The 24,940-nt window shown below is 42.5% G+C and overlaps 1 protein-coding gene across 1 annotated transcript; it reads left to right on the forward strand.

Moving 5' to 3' along the window:
* The first annotated feature begins 1,402 nt into the window (after positions 1–1,402).
* On the forward strand, positions 1,403–7,480 carry LOC100136975 (mitogen-activated protein kinase 14). Its single transcript, XM_044532006.1, has 10 exons — positions 1,403–1,622; positions 2,690–3,095; positions 3,992–4,119; positions 4,207–4,266; positions 5,136–5,285; positions 5,357–5,512; positions 5,614–5,825; positions 6,191–6,292; positions 6,393–6,553; positions 6,676–7,480. The coding sequence occupies exons 2-10, from the start codon at positions 2,699–2,701 to the stop codon at positions 6,957–6,959; spliced, it is 1,650 nt and encodes a 549-aa protein (XP_044387941.1). The 5' UTR covers positions 1,403–1,622; positions 2,690–2,698; the 3' UTR covers positions 6,960–7,480.
* The last annotated feature ends 17,460 nt before the right edge of the window (positions 7,481–24,940 follow it).

The raw sequence follows: 24,940 nt of genomic DNA on the forward strand, positions 1-24,940 counted from the left end.
GCCAACATTTGGGAAGAGTACCAAGTCCACTATAAATAGGACTTAGCCGCCACCCAAGAGAGAGAAACAGATAGATCGATTCCACACACACCACCTCACCAGCTCATCCGAGCTCAAGAACACCTCGCCTCCTGAGTCTGTTCATCCATTGTACTAGTTCATCCTCAGCCCCTCGAGGCAATCCACCACAAAGTTGGAGTAGGGTATTACACCGCAAGGTGGCCCGAATCAGGATAAACTGTTGTGTCTCTCTGTCCCTTTGAGCTCGACGCGCTAGGCTGTGAGGATCGCGAGTAGGTAGGCTAGGCAGGTTGAGATCTCCGCACGTACCCCAGAGTTCGAACCTCTCAAGGGTTTGCGGAACCCGAAATCCAGTAGTATGCAAATAAAAGAAAGAACATAACAGTTACTGCAAAATAAAAAACAGAAAATAACCCAAAAGTTAATCCTATGAAATCATAAAGACGTAAACAACTCATGCTATTTTTCCCGTGGTTTTCTTATATGAACGCTTTCTTCTCTCACCAAGCTGCTTTCTGCATTTCCCCCAGTAAAGTTCGTTTTATCTTTTTTTGACCCCCGCTAGAACTCTTACTTCGGAATATACCTGGCCATAGGAAGCCCGGCCCGAAAAAGCCCGACCCGGCCCGGCCCGACGCTGCTCCCGGGCCTAGATTTTGAGCCCGATGGCCGCGCCGGGCCTGGGCCCGTCATTTTTGCACTTTTCTGAAGGGGCCCTGCCTAAGACCCGAGGCCCGGCGTGCTTTTTACGCATTCGGGCCGGGCTTGGGCCCAAAAACCAGGCCCGATGGCCGGGCCAGGCCCGGGCCTAGGTTTTTTGCCTCGGGCTTGGCTCCCGAAGCCCGGCCCGGCCGAGGTTTGGCCAGGTATACTTCGGAACCTTGTCCGACTCACCGGCATATGTATTTCTTTTCTCTTTGATTTGACATCGGCTTTATGAAAACGTATCAACCCCAACAAAAAACATTAAACAAACCCAAAACGAGTGAATCATTGAATCGTGCCTTAACAACCTACGTGCTCCACTTTACTTAATGTGGCGACCAAAGCGAGCAAGACAAGAAGTTCAATCACCACAGACGCATTCCACTTCCCCAATTGCCATCCACACAACCCCTTAACCATACCTCGCCACACATCTTCACCGGAAAGCCAAAGACACATCATTCCCCAACCTAACAAAGTAACAAAGCCGTGCAAACGAGCTGTCCTCAACAAACCCAGCCTCATCGTTGCCAAACAGCACGTAAAACGGGAAAGGAAACGATGCGGCACGACGGCTGGCTCCACGCCGCCCCTCTCCCTCTCCCTATCGGAGTGGGTGCGCCTCCAAACCCAACGAGGCCAAGCGATTTCCTTCTCTGTTTTTATTGTATATATAAACAAACAGATAAACAGAAGCAGGCCCGGAAATCTAGTTAAACAAGGAGAGAAATAAATCTCGGGTATAAATTCCGAAAGCGGAGGCCACCGGTGGCCTTCTCTCTCCTGACCTCCCAGCTACCACCGCCCCCCTCCCCTCTGTCCTCGAGCTTCGCCTTGGATCGCAGCGCAGCGCAGCTGGACTCCTCCCCCTCGTCGTCGTGTGCGCGCGTGAGCGAGTGAGCTCCCTTCCCTCCCCTCCCCGCCCTGCTTCTCCCCCGTCCCCCCTCTCTCTTGCTGGATCGGGGCTGCTCAAAGATCTCGCCTTTCTCGCGCAAAGATCCCCTCTCCTCTCCCCTCCTCCTGGGAGAGATCTGCCGCGAGGAGTGCGGCAGGGGCGGGCGAACAAGGCCGCGCCCCTCTCTCTGTTCCGCGGAGACTTTCCGCCGTCCCCGTGCTGGGACTTGGCGGCGTTCTTTCTTTTCTTGGAGTAGATTGGTAGTGTGTTCTTCGCTCGAGATCTTGGCGAGTTTGGAGCTTCTGTTTGCCCAACCGCGAAGCTGCGGTGTTCTGGTATTAGGTCTGTTTTGTCCCACGCTGTGAAACTTGGCGGCCAAACGGATCCACTCGATTCGGAGTAGCTTTGCTTTACAGATTCGCGAGCGTAATAAGATGCCAGCAGTACGTTTTGGTGCAAAGAATTGGCGCCGGCTGTTTTGCTCCTGTAGGCCTTGTCGGCTCCTCTTTTCTAAATCGATGACGCTCGGTAGTAATGGCGCTACTGTTCATTCACTGATGATGCCCTGCTACAGGGTTTCTTTTGAGTCACCTCAGTTCGAGCCATGAAATGAACCCAACTTGGTTACTTGAGTCGTTGCTGTTGTGTTTACATTTATTTTTTTTACCTGCCTCTCAGTGCGGCAATATGCATGCTTCATGTCAATCCCAATTCGGCAAAAGTTTCATCGTGTATTGGAGAACGAAAGTAATGAATGCCCCCTAGTCCATCATTGCACCATGTGGTTCTAGTGCTGTTCTTTTGCTTCCAAGCAACTTTTCAGATAAAATTTATTACTTGATGTTTAGATCATGCTAGTTTGCCTTGTATAAATTCTCCATGGAACTTAATTTTCCATGTGGTCATTTTCGCATATTATTTGGCTAGTGCCTTTTGTACATAGTCCTCGTCGCTTGCCAAATTATGACTCTAATATCTATTTTGAGTGTCACCATCTCACCATGTCATACTAAAGAACACAATTCGTCAGTGCTCAAGCTGACTCGTATTCTGTTTCTTGTGACACAGACATCTCAAATGGACTTTTTTACCGAGTATGGCGAGGGAAACAGATACAAGATAGAAGAGGTTATAGGAAAAGGGAGTTATGGCGTGGTCTGCTCTGCTTTGGATACTCACACGGGTGAGAAAGTTGCTATCAAGAAGATAAACGACATCTTTGAACATGTGTCTGATGCGACACGGATACTCCGCGAGATCAAGTTGCTTAGGCTCCTAAGACACCCTGATATTGTGGAAATAAAACATATTCTACTTCCTCCGTCGAGGAGAGAGTTCAAGGATATATACGTTGTTTTCGAACTCATGGAGTCTGATTTGCACCAAGTTATAAAGGCGAATGATGACTTGACTCCAGAACATTATCAGTTTTTCTTGTATCAGTTGCTCCGAGGATTGAAATACATACATACAGGTAACCGATTTATTTTCGCATCAAAGATGGCTCTTCTGCATATTCCAACAGCTGGATGTCAGGCATTTCAATTTACTAATAATTGTAGCAGCCATAAATGGTCAATGTGTTTAAAAGTGATACACATGTCAGTAGATAACAATGCCATGTCAAATTCGAAACTATATTTCTAGTATCTGGTGACGATGTATTGGTCGTGTTGGTATTTGTGAAAACCTTTAAAACCCATGGTATGTTTCACAAACTTTGTAGTCAAGAGAGCAATACGGGTCACACAGTTCGCTATAGTGCTCAGAGAACTCTGGAAATCCAGGTCTTATTTGTGATTTGTTGAATTTGTGCTAGCTTGTCACAGCCTGAGTTGTGTGTTCTAGTCTAATCACCTAGTAACTGACCAATGCTGTGATGAAAAGTTACTGTTAATCATTTACGTAGCTACAATCTGGACGTGCTCCCAAAGCTTCTTGTGATGCTACAACAGAACTGTGGTCCTAGTGAGGATGCTATTGGTGCTGCTCTTTGTGCCAAAAGTCAGTGACTAGATAGGCATACTAATCTTGTGAAGCACTGTTTGAGGCTAGAGAACTTCTGTTTAAACTTTTTTATAAATATAAATAACTTATTTGTGATCAAGTAGTTATTTTCAGTTCTCTTTTTATGGCATGCTAAGAAATAATATTTTGCTGGTATAATAACAATGAAAAACGCATGCGTCATCTCTCCATTCAAAGAGCAATACTGTAGAAATCCCTATTTTTCAGATTATTTAAACAGATGAGAATTAATACTTTTGCTATAGATACAAATGTGGCATTATGAGTTGATTGGCAATAATATAAAACAAGACTCATAGAAAACTCATTTTGGCTGATGCATCTTCCAATAGCTTCTTGCAGCAAATGTATTTCATCGAGATCTCAAACCAAAGAATATCTTGGCTAATGCTGATTGTAAGCTCAAAATATGTGACTTCGGTCTTGCAAGGGTAGCTATAAGTGATACTCCAACCGCCATATTTTGGACGGTATTGCAATTTCCCCCTACCATGCTGACCATTTCTTTTGGCTACTCAATATCAATAACAGCAGCTAATTTCTTATCCTGTTTCTAGGATTATATCGCAACAAGGTGGTACCGAGCACCTGAGCTATGTGGATCTTTTTTCTCCAAGGTTTGTATATGTTAAATTTCATATGAATCATGGTATCGACAGTATTTTTCATTATTTTTCCCTCATGAATCTGATTTACTTCGTTTACTGTTTAAGGCTTTAAGGGTGCTGCAACTTTGTGACAGCAAAGCAAAGTAACCTCCCCCTGTCATTTCCTTAGTAGTTCTTTTCCTATTTCGTAACAGGTTATGTTCTAAGGGCCTCTTTGATTCAAAGGATTTTCATAGGATTTTTTAAGGATTCGAACCCTTAGGAATTTTTCCCGCATTGATCGTTTGATTCACAGGATTGAATCCCATAGGATTTTTTCCAATGGATTCATTTGTACTACATTTCATAGGAATTCCAGCATCCACTCCAACCTCTTGGAAGAAATCCTTTGTTTTTCCTGTGATACAATCAAACAAACTCAAATCCTATAGAAATCCAATGTGCATGTCATTTCAATCCTACATTTTTCCTATTCATGTGTTTTTGCAATCCTGCGAATCAAAGAGGCCCTAATATGTATTAGCTATGGGAAACAATGCCAATCAGCCAGCATGGTTAAAAAATAAATGTTTAAGAACACATTCCAACATCTGGCACAGTTCATGTTTCTTTTTGTCTTTCCACCCTCAACGGATCAAATATTTCTTAATGTGCATATTGTTTTTATGTTCAGGGTAATCATATTGCTTCAATGTCATTCAGGAACGACCTTGTTTTCTGTATTTCTTTTCGCAAACCGAATGCTTGAGCTGTCAAAGGAATAAGGGCACCTCTAGTTGTAACTCAAGTACTCTATGTCTAGGTTTGATTAGTCCAGCTAAACATATTCTGGAATATCTTGAGTGCTGTATAACATTATGTTCTTCAATATCTTGCAGTACACACCAGCAATAGATATATGGAGTATTGGATGTATATTTGCGGAACTTCTAACTGGCAAACCTCTTTTTCCTGGGAAAAATGTGGTGCATCAACTTGATATAATCACAGATCTACTGGGAACGCCTGCTCCAGAAACAATTGCTAGGGTCAGTATGGTTGGCATAAATAAGCGTGTTGTTTCCAATACAATCCTCTGATGTTTGTAGCTATCCTACAGATTCGAAATGAGAAGGCCAGACGCTACTTGAGCAGTATGAGGCGGAAAAAGCCTGTACCGTTTACACAGAAGTTTCCGAATGCAGATCCACTTGCATTAAATTTGTTAGAGAGAATGCTAGCATTTGATCCAAAATACCGGCCAAGTGCTGAAGAGGTAGCTTGTTCTAGTACCATGTCTCCCAGCAATTTTTCCTGTGTTTCTTCTTTCCTTATAACCTTGAGTACCATTAGCTCATGTATTAGGCATGTTGACAGGCTCTTGCTGATCTTTATTTCAAGAACATAGCTAGTGTGGATAGGGAGCCTTCTGCACAGCCCATTACTAAGCTCGAGTTTGAGTTTGAGAGACGAAGAATTACGAAGGACGACATAAGGGAACTCATATACAGAGAAATTCTGGAATATCATCCAAACATGCTGAGGGAATTCCTTGAGGGGGCAGAGCCAACTAATTTCATGTACCCAAGGTGCGAAGTTCTCTTTCAATACTTTAACATCCTTAACTGGAGTGGAGTGCCTTGTTTAATTCCAGAGACAATGTAGTGGCATTATTCTTGTGGGTCAGTCTAGTTCTACATTTTTTTTGTATCAATAATGTCTGTGCAGGTTCATGAATAAATATCAAGTGTTATACCCACACTATTATGGTTTTTTTCTGCTGTTTTGGTGATATTGCTGAATAAAGCATGCGAAAATTGTTTTTGTTTATTGTTGATTAGGTAGTGCATACCTATTCTCTGTGTTCTTATTTGTTGCTTGGAGTCAGTCGCGCACTGCATAAGATACTGACCGATTCATCGATCTAACATCGTTTGCTCTATTTGGATTTCAGTGCAGTAGATCATTTCAAAAAGCAATTCACATTCCTTGAAGAGCATTATGCAAAGGGATCAACAGCAGCGCCGCCTGAGAGGCAACATAATTCATTACCAAGGTATGATATTGACTTTGCTTTAACATTGTATGATGGAGTGATGTCACTTCTAGACACAAATTGGAAGTGTGGTTCTTGACTATCTATTTTCTGTTAACAGGCCGAGTGTTATCTATTCGGATAATCGGCCACAGGGTTCAGATAGCCGACCACAGGGTGCTGCCAACATTACGGATGATCTTTCCAGGTGTATAATCAGAGATAATGCACAAAAGCCACGCAGAGATCCTGCTTCAGTTGGTGCAAACAGAGTTCCTAAGGGTAAGCACCTGGGCCGTCCAATACTTTTGAATCTGCAAACAAGCCTGCATGACTGTATCCTTAACTGTATCTATCGGGCCTCGTAACTCGAGACTAACTTGATACGCCACTTCATCATACAGGTGCTGCTGTCGCAAGGCCTGGTAAAGTGGTTGGTTCGGCACTTCGTTATGGTAACTGTTCAACATCTGGTACTGAGCAATATGAACAGCGAAGGGTCATCACAAGCCAAGGAATTGTTCCAAACGGCGTTCCTTCAGGCAGCTCATACCCTAGAAGAAATAACACCTGCAAGAGTGAAACAGGTGAAGCTGAAAGGATCGACGTGAGCCAAGCCGTGCCACCAAAGCCATATACCGGAAATAAACTACCTGCAACTGTGGATGGCCGCAATGGGCACTGGTAGACTGCTGTGACAATGCCAGAAAATCCTTGTCACCTCATTCCAAGGACACACCTTCAAACATGCCATTCTGTACAGAGTTATATTATCTGTCAAGCTTACATCTCCCGGAGACGATAGAACTGTATGAGAGGCCTTTGCGACAGGCTAGTCTCCTGTTAAGCTCAACTCTGGTCTGGTTACCTGCAATTGGGTAGATCCAGTTCAACTGTTCAACAAGTATAACAAAAAAACTGGAAACTTTGAGCGGCATTCGCGACAAAGGACTGTTACTGACCTGACTGATGGTGTTCCTCGATTTGTTTCTCCAAGCTGGTGGCCTTGAGGGAGGTTCAGAGAGCCCACTGTACACTATCTAATGTTGTAACACGGAGTTAATTAATTGACTTTAATGTTCTTGTTGCTTGTAGTCTGTCATCAAGCTGTAGTATTGAACTATTAAACACGGCTATTTCTGATAACACATTATTTGGACCCTGCTCGCTATTGAGTGCGGAATTTATAATGATGTATGCAGTAATCAAGTAGCCCGAGTAAAAATGGAGTTGCGACGTATGTTTCTTGTATTGCATAACATGTTTACTGTCCTGTTTTTCAAGAAATTAACCTTTCTAGCAATTTAAGAAATTAACTGTTTTTCTAGGAATCTTCAAGAAATTAACTTTTTTTAGGGGTAAAGCCAAGTTTATCCATCTAAATGCACAACAAGTGGGATACAGATCAGACAGTGGGGTTGGCCAAATTATACATGATGCCCTGGACCTAGAGAGAGTGTATACTTGGCTAGTCTATGTGCTCCATGATTGATAGCATTACCTTTAAAAACAAAATTACAATTAAAAGACGTTTGAAAAAAAAATTACAATTAAAAAGTGTTGATGAAGATTGTATTTCTCTAACTATAGCACCATTCTTTTCCTGTTCCCTTTGATAATATCTGAGTTGCTCCGAATAGGAGGAGATGACAAAGTTCTGAAGATTATGGTCTTGTCCTAGTGCAACCAAAATATTCCTTGATAAATCGGTCGAAAACTTGAACTACGCACATACAGTATATGTCTTTTAATAAAAAAAATAAAGCCAAAAAGATTTAAAAACAGGCGCAACTTGCGGCTACACTTCCCACTTTGTCAGGTATGTTGCCAAGAATGGTATGGATCGATAGGAAACACCACTCCGACACATATGAGACGAGATGGGCATAGATTAGCGGGTACTTCCTTCATCCCAAAATAAGTGTCTCAACTTTGTACTAACTCCAATATAAAGTTGTACTAAACTTGAGACACTTATTTTAAGACGAAGGAAGTATATAATTGTTGGTGTTATAGTAGTATATATAGCCATGTAGCCTTTTGTCTTTACCCCATTGTATAAGGGGTTTTCTGCATATTTCTTGCACCTGTACATGTATATATACCGGCCTATGGCCCCATGGGAATACAAGTTGCATATTCCTAACATGGTATTAGAGCTTAGGCTTTTTTTAGCATGCGCAACTCGTGCTTGATCCTCTCCCCGCGTCGCCGTGTTCTTCTTGCCGGCTGTCGCTATTTCTGTCGCCGCCGCGTTTTCTCTCCCACCTATCTCGGGCAGTTCGCCTCGTCCAGATCCGATTAGCCCGCCTCGAGCACTCAGATTGAGCCGACAGACTCCTTCGTGCTGACTACAGATCGAGCCCGAGCGCCGCAGGACTCCTCCACCCGTTACTGGCGCGATCGAAGGACTTCTTCATCTCCATCCCCTGAGTCTACCTCGGCGATTCCTCCTCGTATTTTTCCATCTTTTCCTCAGTATTATACTCGCCGTTCGCGTCCTATGGATGCGTCTACTGATGCGTCTACTGACGCATCTACTGATGTGCCATCTTCCTCCTCTCAGCCTACTTATGGCCTACATCCTCGTCCGCTTCCGCCTGTTGATCGTCTTGGTTTTCCAAGCGCTGGTGCTGCTGTTCTCGAGCCGACTACTTATCGTCAAGCTGTTGTTCATCCTGAATGGCAGTTTGCGATGGCAAAGGAGCTTGCTGCTCTTGAGCGCACCGGCACGTGGGACCTTGTTTCTCTTCCTCCCGGTGTTCATCCAATCACTTGTAAGTGGGTCTACAAGGTTAAGACTCGCTCCGATGGATCTCTTGAGCGCTACAAAGCTCGCCTTGTGGCTCGTGGCTTTCAGCAGGAGCATGGTCGTGATTACGACGAGACTTTTGCTCCGGTGGCCCATATGACCACTATTCGCACACTTCTTGCCGTGGCCTCTGTTCGTCATTGGTCTGTGTCTCAACTTGATGTTAAGAATGCCTTTCTTAATGGTGAGCTGCGTGAGAAGGTTTTCATGTAGCCTCCACCTGGGTATTCAGTTCCTGATGGCATGGTCTGCCGTCTTCGTCGCTCTCTCTATGGCCTTAAACAGGCCCCTCGCGCCTGGTTTGAGCGTTTTGCCTCTGTGGTGACTGCCGCTGGGTTTTCAGCGAGTGCTCATGATCTAGCGCTGTTTGTCCACCTTTCAGCTCGTGGTCGGACTCTTCTTCTTCTCTATGTCGATGACATGATCATCACTGGTGACGACCCCGAGTATATTGCCTTTGTGAAGGCCCGTCTTAGTGAGCAGTTTCTTATGTCTGATCTTGGCCCTCTTCGGTACTTTCTTGGGATAGAAGTCTCATCTACCTCTGATGGCTTTTTTATTTCCCAGGAAAAGTATATACATGATCTTCTTGCTCGTGCTGTGTTTACTGATGAGCGCATTGTTGAGACTCCCATGGAGCTCAATGTTCACCTCCGTGATACTGATGGTGACCCCTAGTCTGATCCGGCGTGTTATCATCATATCGTTGGGAGTGTTGTCTATCTAGCTGTCACTCGTCCGGATATCTCTTATCCAGTCCATATTTTGAGTCAGTTTGTCTCTGCTCCCACTTCAGTCCACTACAGTCACCTTCTTCGTGTTCTCCGATATCTTCGTGGCACGATCTCTCACTGTTTGTTCTTTCCTCGCTCCAGTTCATTACAACTTCAGGCCTTTTCGGATGCTACGTGGGCTACTGATCCCTCGGATCGCCGTTCACTTTCTGTTTACTTTGTTTTCCTTGGTGGTTCTCTCATTGCCTGGAAGACGAAGAAACAGACCCCAGTTTCCCGTTCGAGTGCAGAGGCTGAGTTGCAAGCTATGGATCTTTTGATGGCAGAGGTGACTTGGTTACAGTGGTTACTTCAGGATTTTGGTGTTTCTGTCACTACACCTACTCTGCTATTGTCTCACAGTACATGTGCTATTAGCATTGCGCGTGACCCTGTGAAGCATGAGCTCACCAAGCATATTGGTGTTGATGCTTTTTATGTGCGCGCTGGTGTGCAGGATCAGGTTATTTCTCTTCAGTATGTGCCTTCTGAGTTACAGCTGGCGGATTTCTTTACGAAGGCCCAGACTAGAGCACAACATGACTTCTATCTCTCCAAACTCAGTGTTGTTCATCCACCATGAGTTTGAGGGGGGGGGGGTGTTAGAGTAGTATATATAGCCATGTAGCCTTTTGTCTTTACCCCATTGTATAAGGGGTTTTCTGCATATTTCCTGCACCTGTACATGTATATATATCGGCCTATCGCCCCATGTGAATACAAGTTGCATATTCCTAACAGTTGGGATGTCCAAAACATTAGGAGCACAAAAGTCCAAATGGAACAAAAGATAGCAGAAGCTACCCGATCCTACCAAATCCTTTCCATAAAAATAAGGTACTCCCTCCATCCTATAATACTACTCACTCCTTCTCAAAATAAGTGTCTCAACTTTGTACTAGCCCTAGTATAAATTTATACAAAACTCAAGACACTTATTTTGAGACGGAGCGAGTATAATATAAGAGCATTTTTGGGTAGTGTTAAAAATACTCTTATATTATGGGATGAAGGATGGAGGGAGTAAGAAGCAATTTTATCCATTCTGAGAATGTACACCCGGTGGATTATTTGATTGATGTGATCTACTCCCTCTGTCCGGAAATACTTGTCGGAGAAATAGATGTATCTAGACGCATTTTAGTTCTAGATACATCCATTTTTACCCATTTCTCCGGCAAGTATTTTCGGACGGAGGGAGTACGACATTTTTCTGAACACATGAGATTGCACAACCAACCGACGCGCTTAGGGCGCGTTTGGTTGCCCGCTTGCAGCCCAACCAGGCCCGCACGGGATGTGTGTGGCCTGTTTGGTTGCCTGAGTTGCATGCGTTTTGTGGCCCGCACGGACCTTAAAGCAGGTCGTGGCCTGGCCGGGGGAAACTGCCGAATCGGTAGTTTCTCGCGAGCCTGGCTCGGCATGGCCACGCATGCGAGGGGGTTGCACACCTTGAGCAGCGGGGGAGACAGACGAGACGCCTTAGAACTCCCCCCACTCTCCTGTCACTGCCAATCATGAGCAGATGCTGAATCAACCCTGCCCGAAGCATAGTATACAGGAAAGGCCGTCCGCTCACCTCTGGAAAGATTGCTTCATCATGAAAGAGTACAAAAATTCTGGTCTTTTCCAGAATAATCATGGGCTGGGCGGTGGCTCAGGTTCCGGTTCTCATGGTCCGGGTTACGGTGGTGGCGGTTCTAATTCCAGTTTCCAAGGCCAGGGCAATCAAGGCAATCTGGGTGGTTATAATCAACAGCCTGGTCAGGGGGCTCACCAGCAGCAGTCGGGTTATCAGAGTAATCCAAAGTAGTTGAACAGTGGGCAGTATCACGTCTTCACCAGAAGTCTATGCAAGCGGGATCAAAAGCTCCATAAAAGGGCTGTGAACGCCGTTGAGCCGGTGATTCCCCATTACTTATGATGGTCCGAGCAGCCCATTGTGTGGAGTCGAGAGAATCATCCGCCCTGGGTTGATAATTCGGGTCATTTGGCTTTGGTGCTGGCGCCTCAGGTTGGAGGATATAAGTTCACTAAGGTACTCATGGATGGAGGTAGCAACATTAATATCCTTTACTATGATACTTTCCATCGTATGGGGTTAACTGATAAAAATCTTAAGCCGTCCAATATTGTTTTCCTTAGAGTGGTACCTGGTAAGTCGGCGTATCCTGTAGGCAAGATTGTTTTGGAAGTAGGCTTTGGGGATGAACATGATTCCAGGGTCGAGATACTAACCTTTGAAGTGGTCAAGATTAAAAGCTCGTATCACACTCTGTTTGGACAGCCGGCTTATGCCAAGTTCATGGCACGACCTTGTTATGTTTATCTGCAGCTCAAGATGCCGGGTTACAAGGGGACCATCACAGTGCATGGAAACCGGAAAATAGCTTTGGAGTGTGAAGAAGGTGATGCTGCTTATGCCGAGTCTGTCTGTGCAACAGTGGAATTGAAGTTCTACAAAGACAATGTTGATCCGGCGGATATGACATCTTTGAAAAAGCCAACTACAGAGCATGATCCGGTATTGAAGTTTAAGTCGGCCGATGACACTAAGCTAGTTGAGTTTGTTCCTGGTGATTCACCCAAGCAGTTCATTATCAGTGCTAACCTAGATCCAAAATAGGAAAGCGCGCTCATCGAGTTCATCTGTGAGAACTGGGACATCTTTGCATGGAAACCTTATGATATGTGATACGTCTCCAACATATGTATAATTTTTGATTGTTCCATGCTATTATATTACCCGTTTTGGATGTTTATGGGCTTTACTTTACACTTTTATATCATTTTTTGGGACTAACCTACTAACCGGAGGCCCAGCCCGTATTGCTGTTTTTTTTGCCTATTTCAGTGTTTCGAAGAAAAGGAATACCAAACGGAGTCCAAACGGAATGAAACCTCCGGGAGCGTGATTTTTGGAACAAACGTGATCCAGAGGACTCGGAGTGCAAGTCAAGAAGCAATCGAGGAGGCCACGAGGGTGGAGTGCGCACCCTACTGGGCGCGCCCCCTATCTCGTGGGCCCCTCGGGCATCCACCGACCTACTTCTTCCTCCTATATATACCCACGTACCCCGAGAACATCAGAGGCGACCACGAAAAACTATTTCCACCACTGTAACCTTCTGTATCCGCGAGATCCCATCTTGGAGCCTTCGCCGGCGCTCCGCCGGAGGGGAGATCAACCACGGAAGGCTTCTACATCAACACCATAGCCTCTCCGATGAGTTGTGAGTAGTTTACCACAGACCTTCGGGTCCATAGTTATTAGCTAGATGGCTTCTTCTCTCTCTTTGAATCTCAATACCATGTTCTCCTTGATCTTCTTGGAGAACTATTCAATGTAACTCTTTTTGCGGTGTATTTGTCGAGATCCGATGAATTGTGGGTTTATGATCAAGTTTATCTATGAGAAATATTTGAATCTCCTCTGAATTCTTTTATGTGTGATTAAGTTATCTTTGCAAGTCTCTTCGAATTATCAGTTTGGTTTGGCCTACTAGATTGATCTTTCTTGCAATGGGAGAAGTGCTTAGCTTTGGGTTCAAGCTTGCGGTGTCCTTTCCCAATGACAGCAGGGGCATCAAGGCACGTATTGTATTGTTGCCATCGAGGATAAAAAGATGGGGTTTATATCATATTGTATGAGTTTATCCCTCTACATCATGTCATCTTTCTTAATGCGTTACTCTATTCTTTATGAACTTAATACTCTAGATGCATGCTGGATAGCGGTCGATGTGTGGAGTAATAGTAGTAGATGCAGGCAGGAGTCGGTCTACTTGTCATGGACGTGATGCCTATATACATGATCATGCCTAGATAATCTCATAATTATTCGCTTTTCTATCAATTGCTTGACAATAATTTGTTCACCCACCGTAATACTTATGCTATCTTGAGAGAAGCCACTAGTGAAACCTATGGCCCCCGGGTCTATCTCTTATCATATAAGCTTTCAATCTGCTTTTATTTGCAGCTTTACTTTTCCTATCTATATTATAAATTACCAAAAATATTTTTATCTTATCATATTATCTCTATCAGATCTCACTTTTGCAAGTGGTCGTGAAGGGATTGCCAACCCCTTTATTGCGTTGGTTGCGAGTTCTTGTTTGTTTGTGTAGGTGCATGGGACTTTTGAGGAGCCTCCTACTGGATTGATACCTTGGTTCTCAAAAACTGAGGGAAATACTTATGCTACTATTGCTGCATTACCCTTTCCTCTTCAAGGAAAACCAACGCAAGCTCAAGACGTAGCAAGAAGGATTTCTGGCACCGTTGCCGGGTAGGTCTTCGCTCAAGTCAAGACATACCAAGTACCCATCACAAACTCATCTCCCTCGCATTTACATTATTTGCCATTTGCCTCTCGTTTTCCTCTCCCCCACTTCACCCTTGCCGTTTTATTCGCCCTCCCTTTCCCAATCTCCTCTCTCTTTCGTTTGCCTCTTTGTTTGCTTGTGTGTTGGATTACTTGTCGCGATGGCACAAGACAATACCAAATTGTGCGATTTCTCCAATACCAATAATAATGATTTCCTTATTACTCTGATTGCTCCTCTTAATGATGTTGAGTCTTGTGAAATCAATACTGCTTTGCTGAATCTTGTTATGAAAGATCAATTCTCCGGCCTTCCGAGTGAAGATGCCGCTACCCATCTAAACAACTTTGTTGATTTGTGTGATATGCAAAAGAAGAAAGATACGGATAATGATATTGTTAAATTTATTCCGTTTTCACTTAGAGATTGTGCTAAAGTTTGGTTTTCGTCTTTGCCTAAGAATAGTATTGATTCATGGAACAAGTGCAAAGATGCTTTTATCTCTAAGTATTTTCCTCTCACTAAGATCATCACTCTTAGGAACGATATTATGAATTTTAAACAACTTGATCATGAGCATGTTGCCCAATCTTGGGAAAGAATGAAATTGATGATTCACAATTGCCCTACTCATGGTTTGAATTTATGGATGATCATACAAATTTTTTATGCCGTATTGAATTTTGCTTCTAGAAATCTTTTAGATTCGGCCGCGGGAGGCACGTTTATGGAAATCACCTTAGGAGAAGCTACAAAACTCCTTGATAATATTATGGCTAATTATTCTCAATGGCACACCGAAAGATCTACTAGTAAAAAAGTGCATGCTATAGAATAAATTAATGTTTTGAGTGGAAAGATGGATGAACTTATGAAATTGTTTGCTACTAAGAGTGCTCCTATTGATCCCAACGATATGCCTTTGTCTACTTTGATTGAGAATAATAATGAATCTATGGATGTGAATTTTGTTGGTAGGAATAATTTTGGAAAAATGCTTATAGAGGAAACTTTAATCCTAGACCGTTCCCTAGTAATTCCTCTAATAATTATGGAAATTCCTACAATAATTCTTATGGTAATTTTAATAAGACGCCCTCTGATTTTGAGAATAGTGTTAAGGAATTTATGATCTCTCAATAGAATTTTAATGCCTTGCTTGAAGAAAAATTGCTCAAAGTTGATGATTTGGCTAGGAACGTTGATAGACTTTCGCTTGATGTTGATTCTTTGAAACTTAAATCTACTCCTCCTAAGCATGATATCAATGAGTCTCTCAAAGCTATGAGAATTTCCATTGATGAGTGCAAAGAAAGAACCGCTAGATTGCGTGCTAAGAAAGATTGCTTTATAAAGGCGTGTTCTTCTAGTTTCCATGAAAATAATGATGAAGATCTTAAAGTTATTGATGTGTCCCCTATTAGATCTTTGTTTTGCAATATGAATATTAATAATGATGGGACTGGAGATGAGTCAACTTTAGTTAAAAGGCGTCCCAATGATTCGGAGTTTTTAGATCTTGATGCTAAATTGGTAAAAGTGGGATTGGAGAGGTCAAGACTTTAAATAGCATTGAACCCACTATCTTGGATTTCAAGGAATTTAATTATGATAATTGTTCTTTAGAAGATTGTATTTCCTTGTTGCAATCCGTTGTGAATTCTCCTCATGCTTATAGTCAAAATAAAGCTTTTACCAAACATATTGTTGATGCCTTGATGCAATCTTATGATGAAAAACTTAATTTGGAAGTTTCTATACCTAGAAAACTTATGATGAGTGGGAACCTACTATAAAGATTAAAATTAAAGATCATGAGTGTTATTCTTTATGTGATTTGGGTGCTAGTGTTTCCATGATTCCGAAAACTTTATGTGATATTCTAGGTTTCCATGATCTTGATGATTGCTATTTAAATTTGCACCTTGCGGATTCCACCATTAAAAAGCCAATGGCGAGGATTAATGATGTTCTCATTGTTGCAAATAGAAATTCTGTGCTCGTAGATTTTATCATTCTTGATATAGATTGCAATCTTTCATGCCCTATTATTCTTGGTAGACCTTTCCTTAGAACGACTGGTGCGATTATTGATATGAAGGAAGGGAATATTAGATTCCAATTTTCATTAAGGAAAGACATGGAGCACTTTCCAATATAGAAAGTTAAATTACCTTATGAATCTATCATGCGAGCTACTTATGAATTGAGTGCCAAAGATGGCACTACTTAGATCTATCCTCGCTTTTATGCCTAGCTAGGGGCGTTAAAAGATAGCGCTAGTTGGAAGGCAACCAATTTTATTTGTGTTTTTTATTTTTGTTTCTGTTTAGTAATAAATTTTGCATCTACATTCTGTTCAGATGTGTTTTTATGTTTTAATTAGTGTTTGTGCCAAGTAGAACCTATAGGATAACCTATGGTGATAGTTAATTTGATTCTGCTGAAAAACAGAAACTTTGCACGCACGAAAATAATTTTGTTAATCCACAGAAACTTGCTTTTGCGTTGATTATTTTTGCTGTAGATCAATAGACAAATTTCCCAGGACTTCCTATTTTGGTAGGATTTTTAGAGTTCCATAAGTATTCGAGAGTTACAGATTGCTACAGATTGTTCTGTTTTTGACAGATTCTGCCTTTCGTGTGTTGTTTGCTTATTTTGATGCATCTATGGCTAGTATTAAGTGGTATGAACCATAGAGAACTTGAAATACAGTAGGTTTAACACCAATATAAATAAAGAATGAGTTAATTACAGTAGCTTATGTGGTGGTTTTTCTTTCTTTCACTAACGGAGCTTATGAGATTTCCTGTTGAGTTTTGTGTTGTGAAGTTTTCAAGATTTGGGTAAAGATTTGATGGACTATGGAATAAGGAGTGGCGAGAGGCTAAGCTTGGGGATGCGCAAGGCACCCCAAGATATTCAAGAATAGCCAAAAGCCTAAGCTTGGGGATGCCCCCGGAAGGCATCCCCTCTTTCGTCTTTGTTTATCGGTAACTTTACTTGGAGCTATATTTTTATTCGCCACATGATATGTGTTTTGCTGGGAGCGTCTTGTATGATATTAGTATTTGCCTTTTAGTTTTCCACAATCATCCTTGCTGTACACACCTTTTGGGAGAAGCCCACTTGATTGGAATTTATTAGAATTGTCTATGTGCTTCACTTATATCTTTTGAGCTAGATATTTTTGCTCTAGTGCTTCACTTATACCTTTTAGAGCATGGCGGTGGCTTAATTTTGTAGAAATTGTTGATCTCTCATGCTTCACTTATATTATTTTGAGAGTCTCTTATAACAGCATGATATTTGCTATGGTTATAAAATTGGTCCTAGAATGATGGGCATCCAAGTTGGATATAATAAAAACTATCATAGGAAGTGAATTGGATGCTATGATCAATTTGATACTTGATAATTGTTTTGAGATATGGAGGTAGTGATATTAGAGTCATGCTAGTTGGGTGATTATGAATTTAGAGAATACTTGTGTTGAAGTTGGCAAGTCCCGTAGCGTGCATGTATGGTAAAAGTTGTGTGACAACTTTATTGCATAGGGTGCTCTTTTGATTGCCTTCCCTTGAGTGGAGGTCGGGGGTGCGTGATGGTTAACTCCTACCAACCTCCCCCCTAGGAGGGTGCGTAGTAGTAATTTGCTTAGAGGGCTAATAAAACTTTTGCAATAAGTATATGAGTTCTTTATGACTAATGTTGAGTCCATGGATTATACGCACGTTTACCTTTCCATCATTGCTAGCCTCTTCGGTACGGTGCATTGCCGTTTCTCACCTTGAGAGTTGGTGCAAACTTCGCCGGTGCATCCAAACCCCGTGATACGATACGCTCTATCACACATAAACCTCCTTATATCTTCCTCAAAACAGCCACCATACCTACCTATTATGGCATTTCCATAGCCATTCTGAGATATATTACCATGCAACTTTCCACCGTTCCGTTCATCATGACACACATCATCATTGTCATATTGCCTTGCATGATCATGTAGTTGACATCGTATTTGTGGCAAAGCCACCATGCATAATTTTTCATACATGTCACTCTTGATTCATTGCCCATCCCGGTACACCGCCGAAGGCATTCATATAGAGTCATATCTTGTTCTAGTTTTGAGTTGTAATTCATGATTTGTAAATAAATAAAAGTGTGATGATCATCATTATTAGAGCATTGTCCCCCCCAAAGGAAAGTCCATATAAAAAAAGAAAAAGAAAGGCCAAATAAAAAAAGAAAGGCCCAAAAAAAAAGAAAATAAAAAAGGGGGCAATGTTACTATCTCTCTTTCCACACTTGTGCTTCAAAGTAGCACCATGTTCTTCATATAGGGAGTCTCATATGCTGTCACTTTCATATACTAGTGGGAATTTTTCATTATAGAACTTGGCTTGTATATTCCTATGATGAGCTTTCTCAAAATGCCCTAGGTCTTCATGAGCAAGCAAGTTTGATGCACACCCACTTAGTTTCTTTTGTTGAGCTTTCATACATTTATAGCTCTAGTGCATCCATTGCATGGCAATCCCTACTCCTCATGTTGACATCAATTGATGGGCATCTCCATAGCCCGTTGATTAGCCTCGTCAATGTGAAACTTTCTCCTTTTTGTCTTCTCCACACAATCCCCATCATCATATTCTATTCCACCCATAGTGCTATATCCATGGCTCACGCTCATATATTGTGTGAGAGTTGAAAAAGGCTGAAGCATGTTAAAAAGTATGAACCAATTGCTTGGCTGAAACCGGGGTTGTTCTTGATGGGAGTACTTTGTGTGATGAAAATGAAACATAGCCTAACTATATGATTTTGTAGGGATGAACTTTCTTTAGCCATGTTATTTTGAGAAGACATGATTGCTTTGATTAGTATGCTTGAAGTATTACTATTTCTTATGTCAATATGAACTTTTATCTTGAATCATTTGGATCTGAACATTCATGCCACAATAAAGAAAATTACATTGAGAATTATGCTAGGTAGCATTCCACATCAAAAATTCTGTTTTTATCATTTACCTGCTCGAGGACAAGCAGGAATTAAGCTTGGGGATGCTTGATACGTCTCCAACGTATCTATAATTTTTGATTGTTCCGTGCTATTATATTACCCGTTTTGGATGTTTATGGGCTTTACTTTACACTTTTATATCATTTTTTGGGACTAACCTACTAACCAGAGGCCCAGCCCGTATTGCTGTTTTTTTTTGCCTATTTCAGTGTTTCGAAGAAAAGGAATACCAAACGGAGTCCAAACAGAATGAAACCTTCGGAAGCGTGATTTTTGGAACAAACGTGATCCAGAGGACTTGGAGTGCAAGTCAAGAAGCAATCGAGGAGGACACAAGGGTGGAGGGCGCGCCCCCCTACTAGGCGCGCCCCTATCTCGTGGGCCCCTTGGGCGTCCACCGACCTACTTCTTCCTCCTATATATACCCACGTACCCCGAGAACATCAGAGGCGACCACGAAAAACTATTTCCACCACCGTAACCTTCTATATCCGCGAGATCCCATCTTGGAGCCTTCGCCGATGCTCCACCGGAGGGGAAATCAACCATGGAGGGCTTCTACATCAACACCATAGCCTCTCCGATGAGTTGTGAGTAGTTTACCACAGACCTTCGGGTCCATAGTTATTAGCTAGATGGCTTCTTCTTTCTCTTTGAATCTCAATACCATGTTCTCCTTGATCTTCTTGGAGATCTATTCGATGTAACTCTTTTTGCGGTGTATTTGTCGAGATCCGATGAATTGTGGGTTTATGATCAAGTTTATCTATGAGAAATATTTGAATCTCCTCTGAATTATTTTATGTGTGATTAAGTTATCTTTGCAAGTCTCTTCGAATTATCAGTTTTGTTTGGCCTACTAGATTGATCTTTCTTGCAATGGGAGAAGTGCTTAGCTTTGGGTTCAATCTTGCGGCGTCCTTTCCCAGTGACAGCAGGGGCAGCAAGGCACGTATTGTATTGTTGCCATCGAGGATAAAAATATGGGGTTTATATCATATTGCATGAGTTTATCCCTCTACATCATGTCATCTTTCTTAATGCATTACTCTGTTCTTTATGAACTTAATACTCTAGATGCATGCTAGATAGCGGTCGATGTGTGGAGTAATAGTAGTAGATGCAGGCAGGAGTCGGTCTACTTGTCACGGACGTGATGCCTATATACATGATCATGCCTAGATAATCTCATAATTATTCGCTTTTCTATCAATTGCTCGACAGTAATTTGTTCACCCACTGTAATACTTATGCTATCTTGAGAGAAGCCACTAGTGAAACCTATGCCCCCCGGGTCTATCTCTTATCATATAAGCTTTCAATCTACTTTTATTTGCATCTTTACTTTTCCTATCTATATTATAAAATACCAAAAATATAATTATCTTATCATATTATCTCTATCAGATCTCACTTTTGCAAGTGGCCGTGAAGGGATTGACAACCCCTTTATTGCGTTGGTTGCGAGTTCTTGTTTGTTTGTGTAGGTGCGTGGGACTTTTGAGGAGCCTCCTACTGGATTGATACCTTGGTTTTCAAAAACTGAGGGAAATACTTACGCTACTATTACTGCATCACCCTTTCCTCTTCAAGGAAAACAAACGCAAGCTCAAGACGTAGCAATATGCCAGGTGTACTGAGGGAACTCGCTGAGCACACTCTTAATATTGATCCAAAGTTTAAGCGGTCAAGCAATTCCTTCGTCGCTTCAATGAGGAGAGGCGTAAGGCAATTGGTGAAGAAGTGGCCCGGCTCTTGGCGGCTGGGTTCATTGTTGAAGTCTTTCATCCTGAGTGGTTGGCTAATCCGGTGTTGGTACTTAAGAAGAATGTCACTTGGTGTATGTGTGTGGACTACACGTATTTAAATAAGGCCTGTCCGGCTGATCCTTTTGCTCTCCTTCGTATTGATCAAATCATTGATGCTACGGTGGGTTGTGAGTGTTTGAGTTTTTTGGATGCTTATTCGGGTTATCATCAGATCAAGATGGAAGTTAAGGACCAGGAGAAGACGACTTTCATCACTCTATGTGTCTATGCCTTTCGGGCTCAAGAGTGACCAGGCGACTTACCAACGCTGTGTACAGAATTATTTTCATGATCAGATTGGGCTCAATGTTCATGCTTATGTGGATGATATTGTGGTGAAATCTAGAAAGAAGGAAACTTTGATAGATGATTTGAAGGAGACCTTTGACAATCTCCGGGTCTATAAGATGATGCTTAACCCAACCAAGTGTGTCTTTGGTGTGCCAGCAGGCAAGCTTTTGGGCTTTCTGGTTTCTCAACGGGGTATTGAAGCTAACCCAGAAAAAAAATAAAGGCTATTACTTCCCTGGCTAAGCCGGCGTGTGCCAATGATGTTCAGCATTTGGTGGGTAGTATTGCGGCTTTAAGCCGGTTCATAAGCTGTAGGACCTTCAAGTATGTCTAGAGGGGGGGTGATTAGACTACTTGACCAATAAAAACTTAACCTTTTCCCAATTTTAGAGTTTGGCAGATTTTAACTATTTTAGGACAAGTCAAGCAATCATCACACAATACAAGCAAGCATGCAAAGAGTGTATAGGCAGCGGAAATTAAAGCATGCAACTTGCAAGAAAGTAAAGGGAAGGGTTTGGAGGATTCAAACGCAATTGGAGACACATATGTTTTTGGCATGGTTCCGATAGGTGGTGCTATCGTACATCCACGTTGATGGAGACTTCAACCCATGAAGGGTAACGGCTGCGCGAGTCCACGGAGGGCTCCACCACGAAGGGTCCACGAAGAAGCAACCTTGTCTATCCCACCATGGCCGTCGCCCACGAAGGACTTGCCTCACTAGCGGTAGATCTTCACGAAGTAGGCGATCTCCTTGCCCTTACAAACTCCTTGGTTCAACTCCACAATCTTGTCGGAGGTTCCCAAGTGACACCTAGCCAATCTAGGAGACACCACTCTCCAAGAAGTAACAAATGGTGCGTTGATGATGAACTCCTTGCTCTTGTGCTTCAAATGATAGTCTCCCCAACACTCAACTCTCTCTCATAGGATTTGGATCTGGTGGAAAGAGGGTTTGAGTGGAAAGCAACTTGGGGAAGGCTAGAGATCAAGATTCATATGGTAGGAATGGAATATCTTGGCCTCAACACATGAGTAGGTGGTTCTCTCTCAGAAATGGTAAGTTGGAAGTGTAGGTTTAGTCTGATGGCTCTCTCCACGAATGAAGAGGAGGTGGAGGGGTATATATAGCCTCCACACAAAATCTAACCGTTACACACAATTTACCAAACTCGGTGGGACCGAATCGTTAAACTCGGTCGGACCGATTTAGTAAACCTAGTGACCGTTAGTGATTTTCGGTGGGACTGACATGCATCTTGGTGAGACCGATTCGGTTAGGGTTAGGGCATAACGTAATCTCGGTGAGACCGATTACACAAACTCGGTGAGACCGATTTGGTAATAAGCTTTCCAGAGAGTTGGTCAGGTAAACTCGGTGGGACCGATTTGCTCTTTTCGGTGAGACCGAAATGTTACAAAAAGGAAACAGAGAGTTTACATTGCAATCTCGGTGGGACCGATCGCTCACTTCGGTTAGACCGAAACGTTACGAAGGGAAACAGAGAGATTACAATCCCATCTCGGTGAGACCGAGATCCCTATCGGTAAGACCGATTTGCTTAGGGTTTGTGGCAGTGGCTATGACTTTTGGAATCGGTGGCGCCGGATTGGAAGAATCGGTGTGACCGATTTTGGCTTTAGGTTTAGGTCATTTGTGGATGTGGGAAAGTAGTTGAGGGTTTTGGAGCATATCACTAAGCACATGAAGCAAGAGGCTCATTAAGCAACACCTCATCCCTTCTTGATAGTATTGGCTTTTCCTATAGACTCAATGTGATCTTGGATCACTAAAATGTAAAATGAAGAGTCTTGAGCTTTTGAGCTTGAGCCAATCCTTTGTCCTTAGTATTTTGAGGGATCCACTTTCATCATCCATGCCATGCCATTCATTGAGCTTTCCTGAAACAATAGTCTTGGAATAGCATTAGCTCAATGAGCTATATGTTGTTATGAATTACCAAAACCACCTAGGGATAGTTGCACTTTCAATCTCCCCCTTTTTGGTAATTGATGACAACATATAGATCAAAGCTTCGACAAATGATAATAAAATTTAAATAACATCGTCGCTTTGAGAAGTATGTGATAAGCAAGAGCTCCCCCTAAATTTGTGCATAGTTTTAGATTTGCTTTGGACTGCAAATGCACAATGAATTAGGCTCATGGGTTACTCTTCCATGTCACATACATCTTGGTGGAGCGCTCAAAATAATAAACAATGAATACATGCACTCATCACCAAGCATAGTGAGTGATCACATAAGATAGATAGGATAATATCATCAAGCATGCATAAGTGTAGCTTATGATCAAACACATGATCATCAATGTCTCACAAGCATAGTATCTCAACCAAAAGCAAACAAAGATTGAAAAACCACCAAATAAAGCAAGAGAGAACAAAAGCAACACTCTCTCTCTCGAAGCCTATGATCTATACATTTTTCTCCCCCTTTGGCAACAAGTTACCAAAAAGTTCATAGAAAATGCATAGTGCTAGATCGACTCTCAGGCTTGATCTTCTGGTGGTGGTGTCCTGATAACTCCAAGGACGAAGGCTTCAGTTGATGTAGAGGGTGCTGGAGTTGATGCTGAAGCTGGTTGCACTGGAGCTGAAGGGGCAGTAGCTGGTGCTGAAGTTGTTGCTCTAGTGTCTGTCACTGGCACTGCAACTGACCTCTGGGCTCTGGGCACTCTGGCAAACACATTGGTGGTAGTCTTGCCCTTCCTCTCCTGCATGTCATCCTGCAGCTGCTCCACAACTGACTGAATCTCAGTTACCTTGACATCTAGATCATAGAATTTTTGTTCCATGATTCTTTCCAGGCTCTCCTGGTTTTGAGTTAGGGTGGCCAACCCCTTCTCAATCCTCAGAGATGATGCTATCAAGTAACCAAGCTGCTCCTGTTTGGTTTTCAAGAAATATTCAGATGCCTCCTCTTGAGTTGGCATCTTGGCAGCCTTCTCCTTCCTTGCATTCTCCTTCTTCTCCTGAGCTTGAACTAATGATGGATCATCCTCATTCATGACAACCTCATTGTCCTCAAAGTCTGGATAAAGTGGAAAGTGTTCCTTATCCAACTGATATTTTCCTGTGCCCATCTTTGAGTTTATCAATTCTTGAATCTGAGGTGCATATCCACAGCTCCTCTTCTGATCTGCTGCAGTCCTCTTGATTGTTTCAACTATAAGGCTCATGACTTTGAATTTTTGTGGCACATCAAATAAATGCAACATATTGATGGCATGCCCTCTGATCATGTTATGGTCACCTGACTTGGGCAACAAAGTGTGCCTCAGAATCCAATTTATGGTTGTCAACCCTCACAGCAGAAAGTGGACTGATCCAAAAGTGAAAGTCTCTAGGGCTTTGTCTGGGATCTCCTTGTACATGTGTGCCATGGTATTGTGTCCCATTTTCTTCTTGGCATATACATCCAGATCATCATCATTTTCCTTTGGGGCATTTATCAGACTTGCCCATTCTTCTACAGTGGACTGGTACCTTGTACCTTCAGACATCCAAACTATTCTACCATCTGGGTAAAAATGTGCTGTGGAGTAGAATTGCATGATAAGTTCATCATTCCAATTTGTGAGATTTTGCCCAACAAAATCTG

This window comes from Triticum aestivum, chromosome 1B (genome assembly GCF_018294505.1).
Source record: "Triticum aestivum cultivar Chinese Spring chromosome 1B, IWGSC CS RefSeq v2.1, whole genome shotgun sequence".
Lineage (NCBI taxonomy): Eukaryota > Viridiplantae > Streptophyta > Magnoliopsida > Poales > Poaceae > Triticum > Triticum aestivum.

Excerpts from the sequence above, each read along its gene's own strand:
- LOC100136975 (XM_044532006.1), top strand. The coding sequence starts at position 2,699 with ATGGACTTTTTTACCGAGTATGGCGAGGGAAACAGATACAAGATAGAA. Across the intron at positions 5,286-5,356 it reads CTCCAGAAACAATTGCTAGG|ATTCGAAATGAGAAGGCCAG; the intron begins GTCAGTATGGTT and ends GCTATCCTACAG. Across the intron at positions 6,554-6,675 it reads TGCAAACAGAGTTCCTAAGG|GTGCTGCTGTCGCAAGGCCT; the intron begins GTAAGCACCTGG and ends TTCATCATACAG.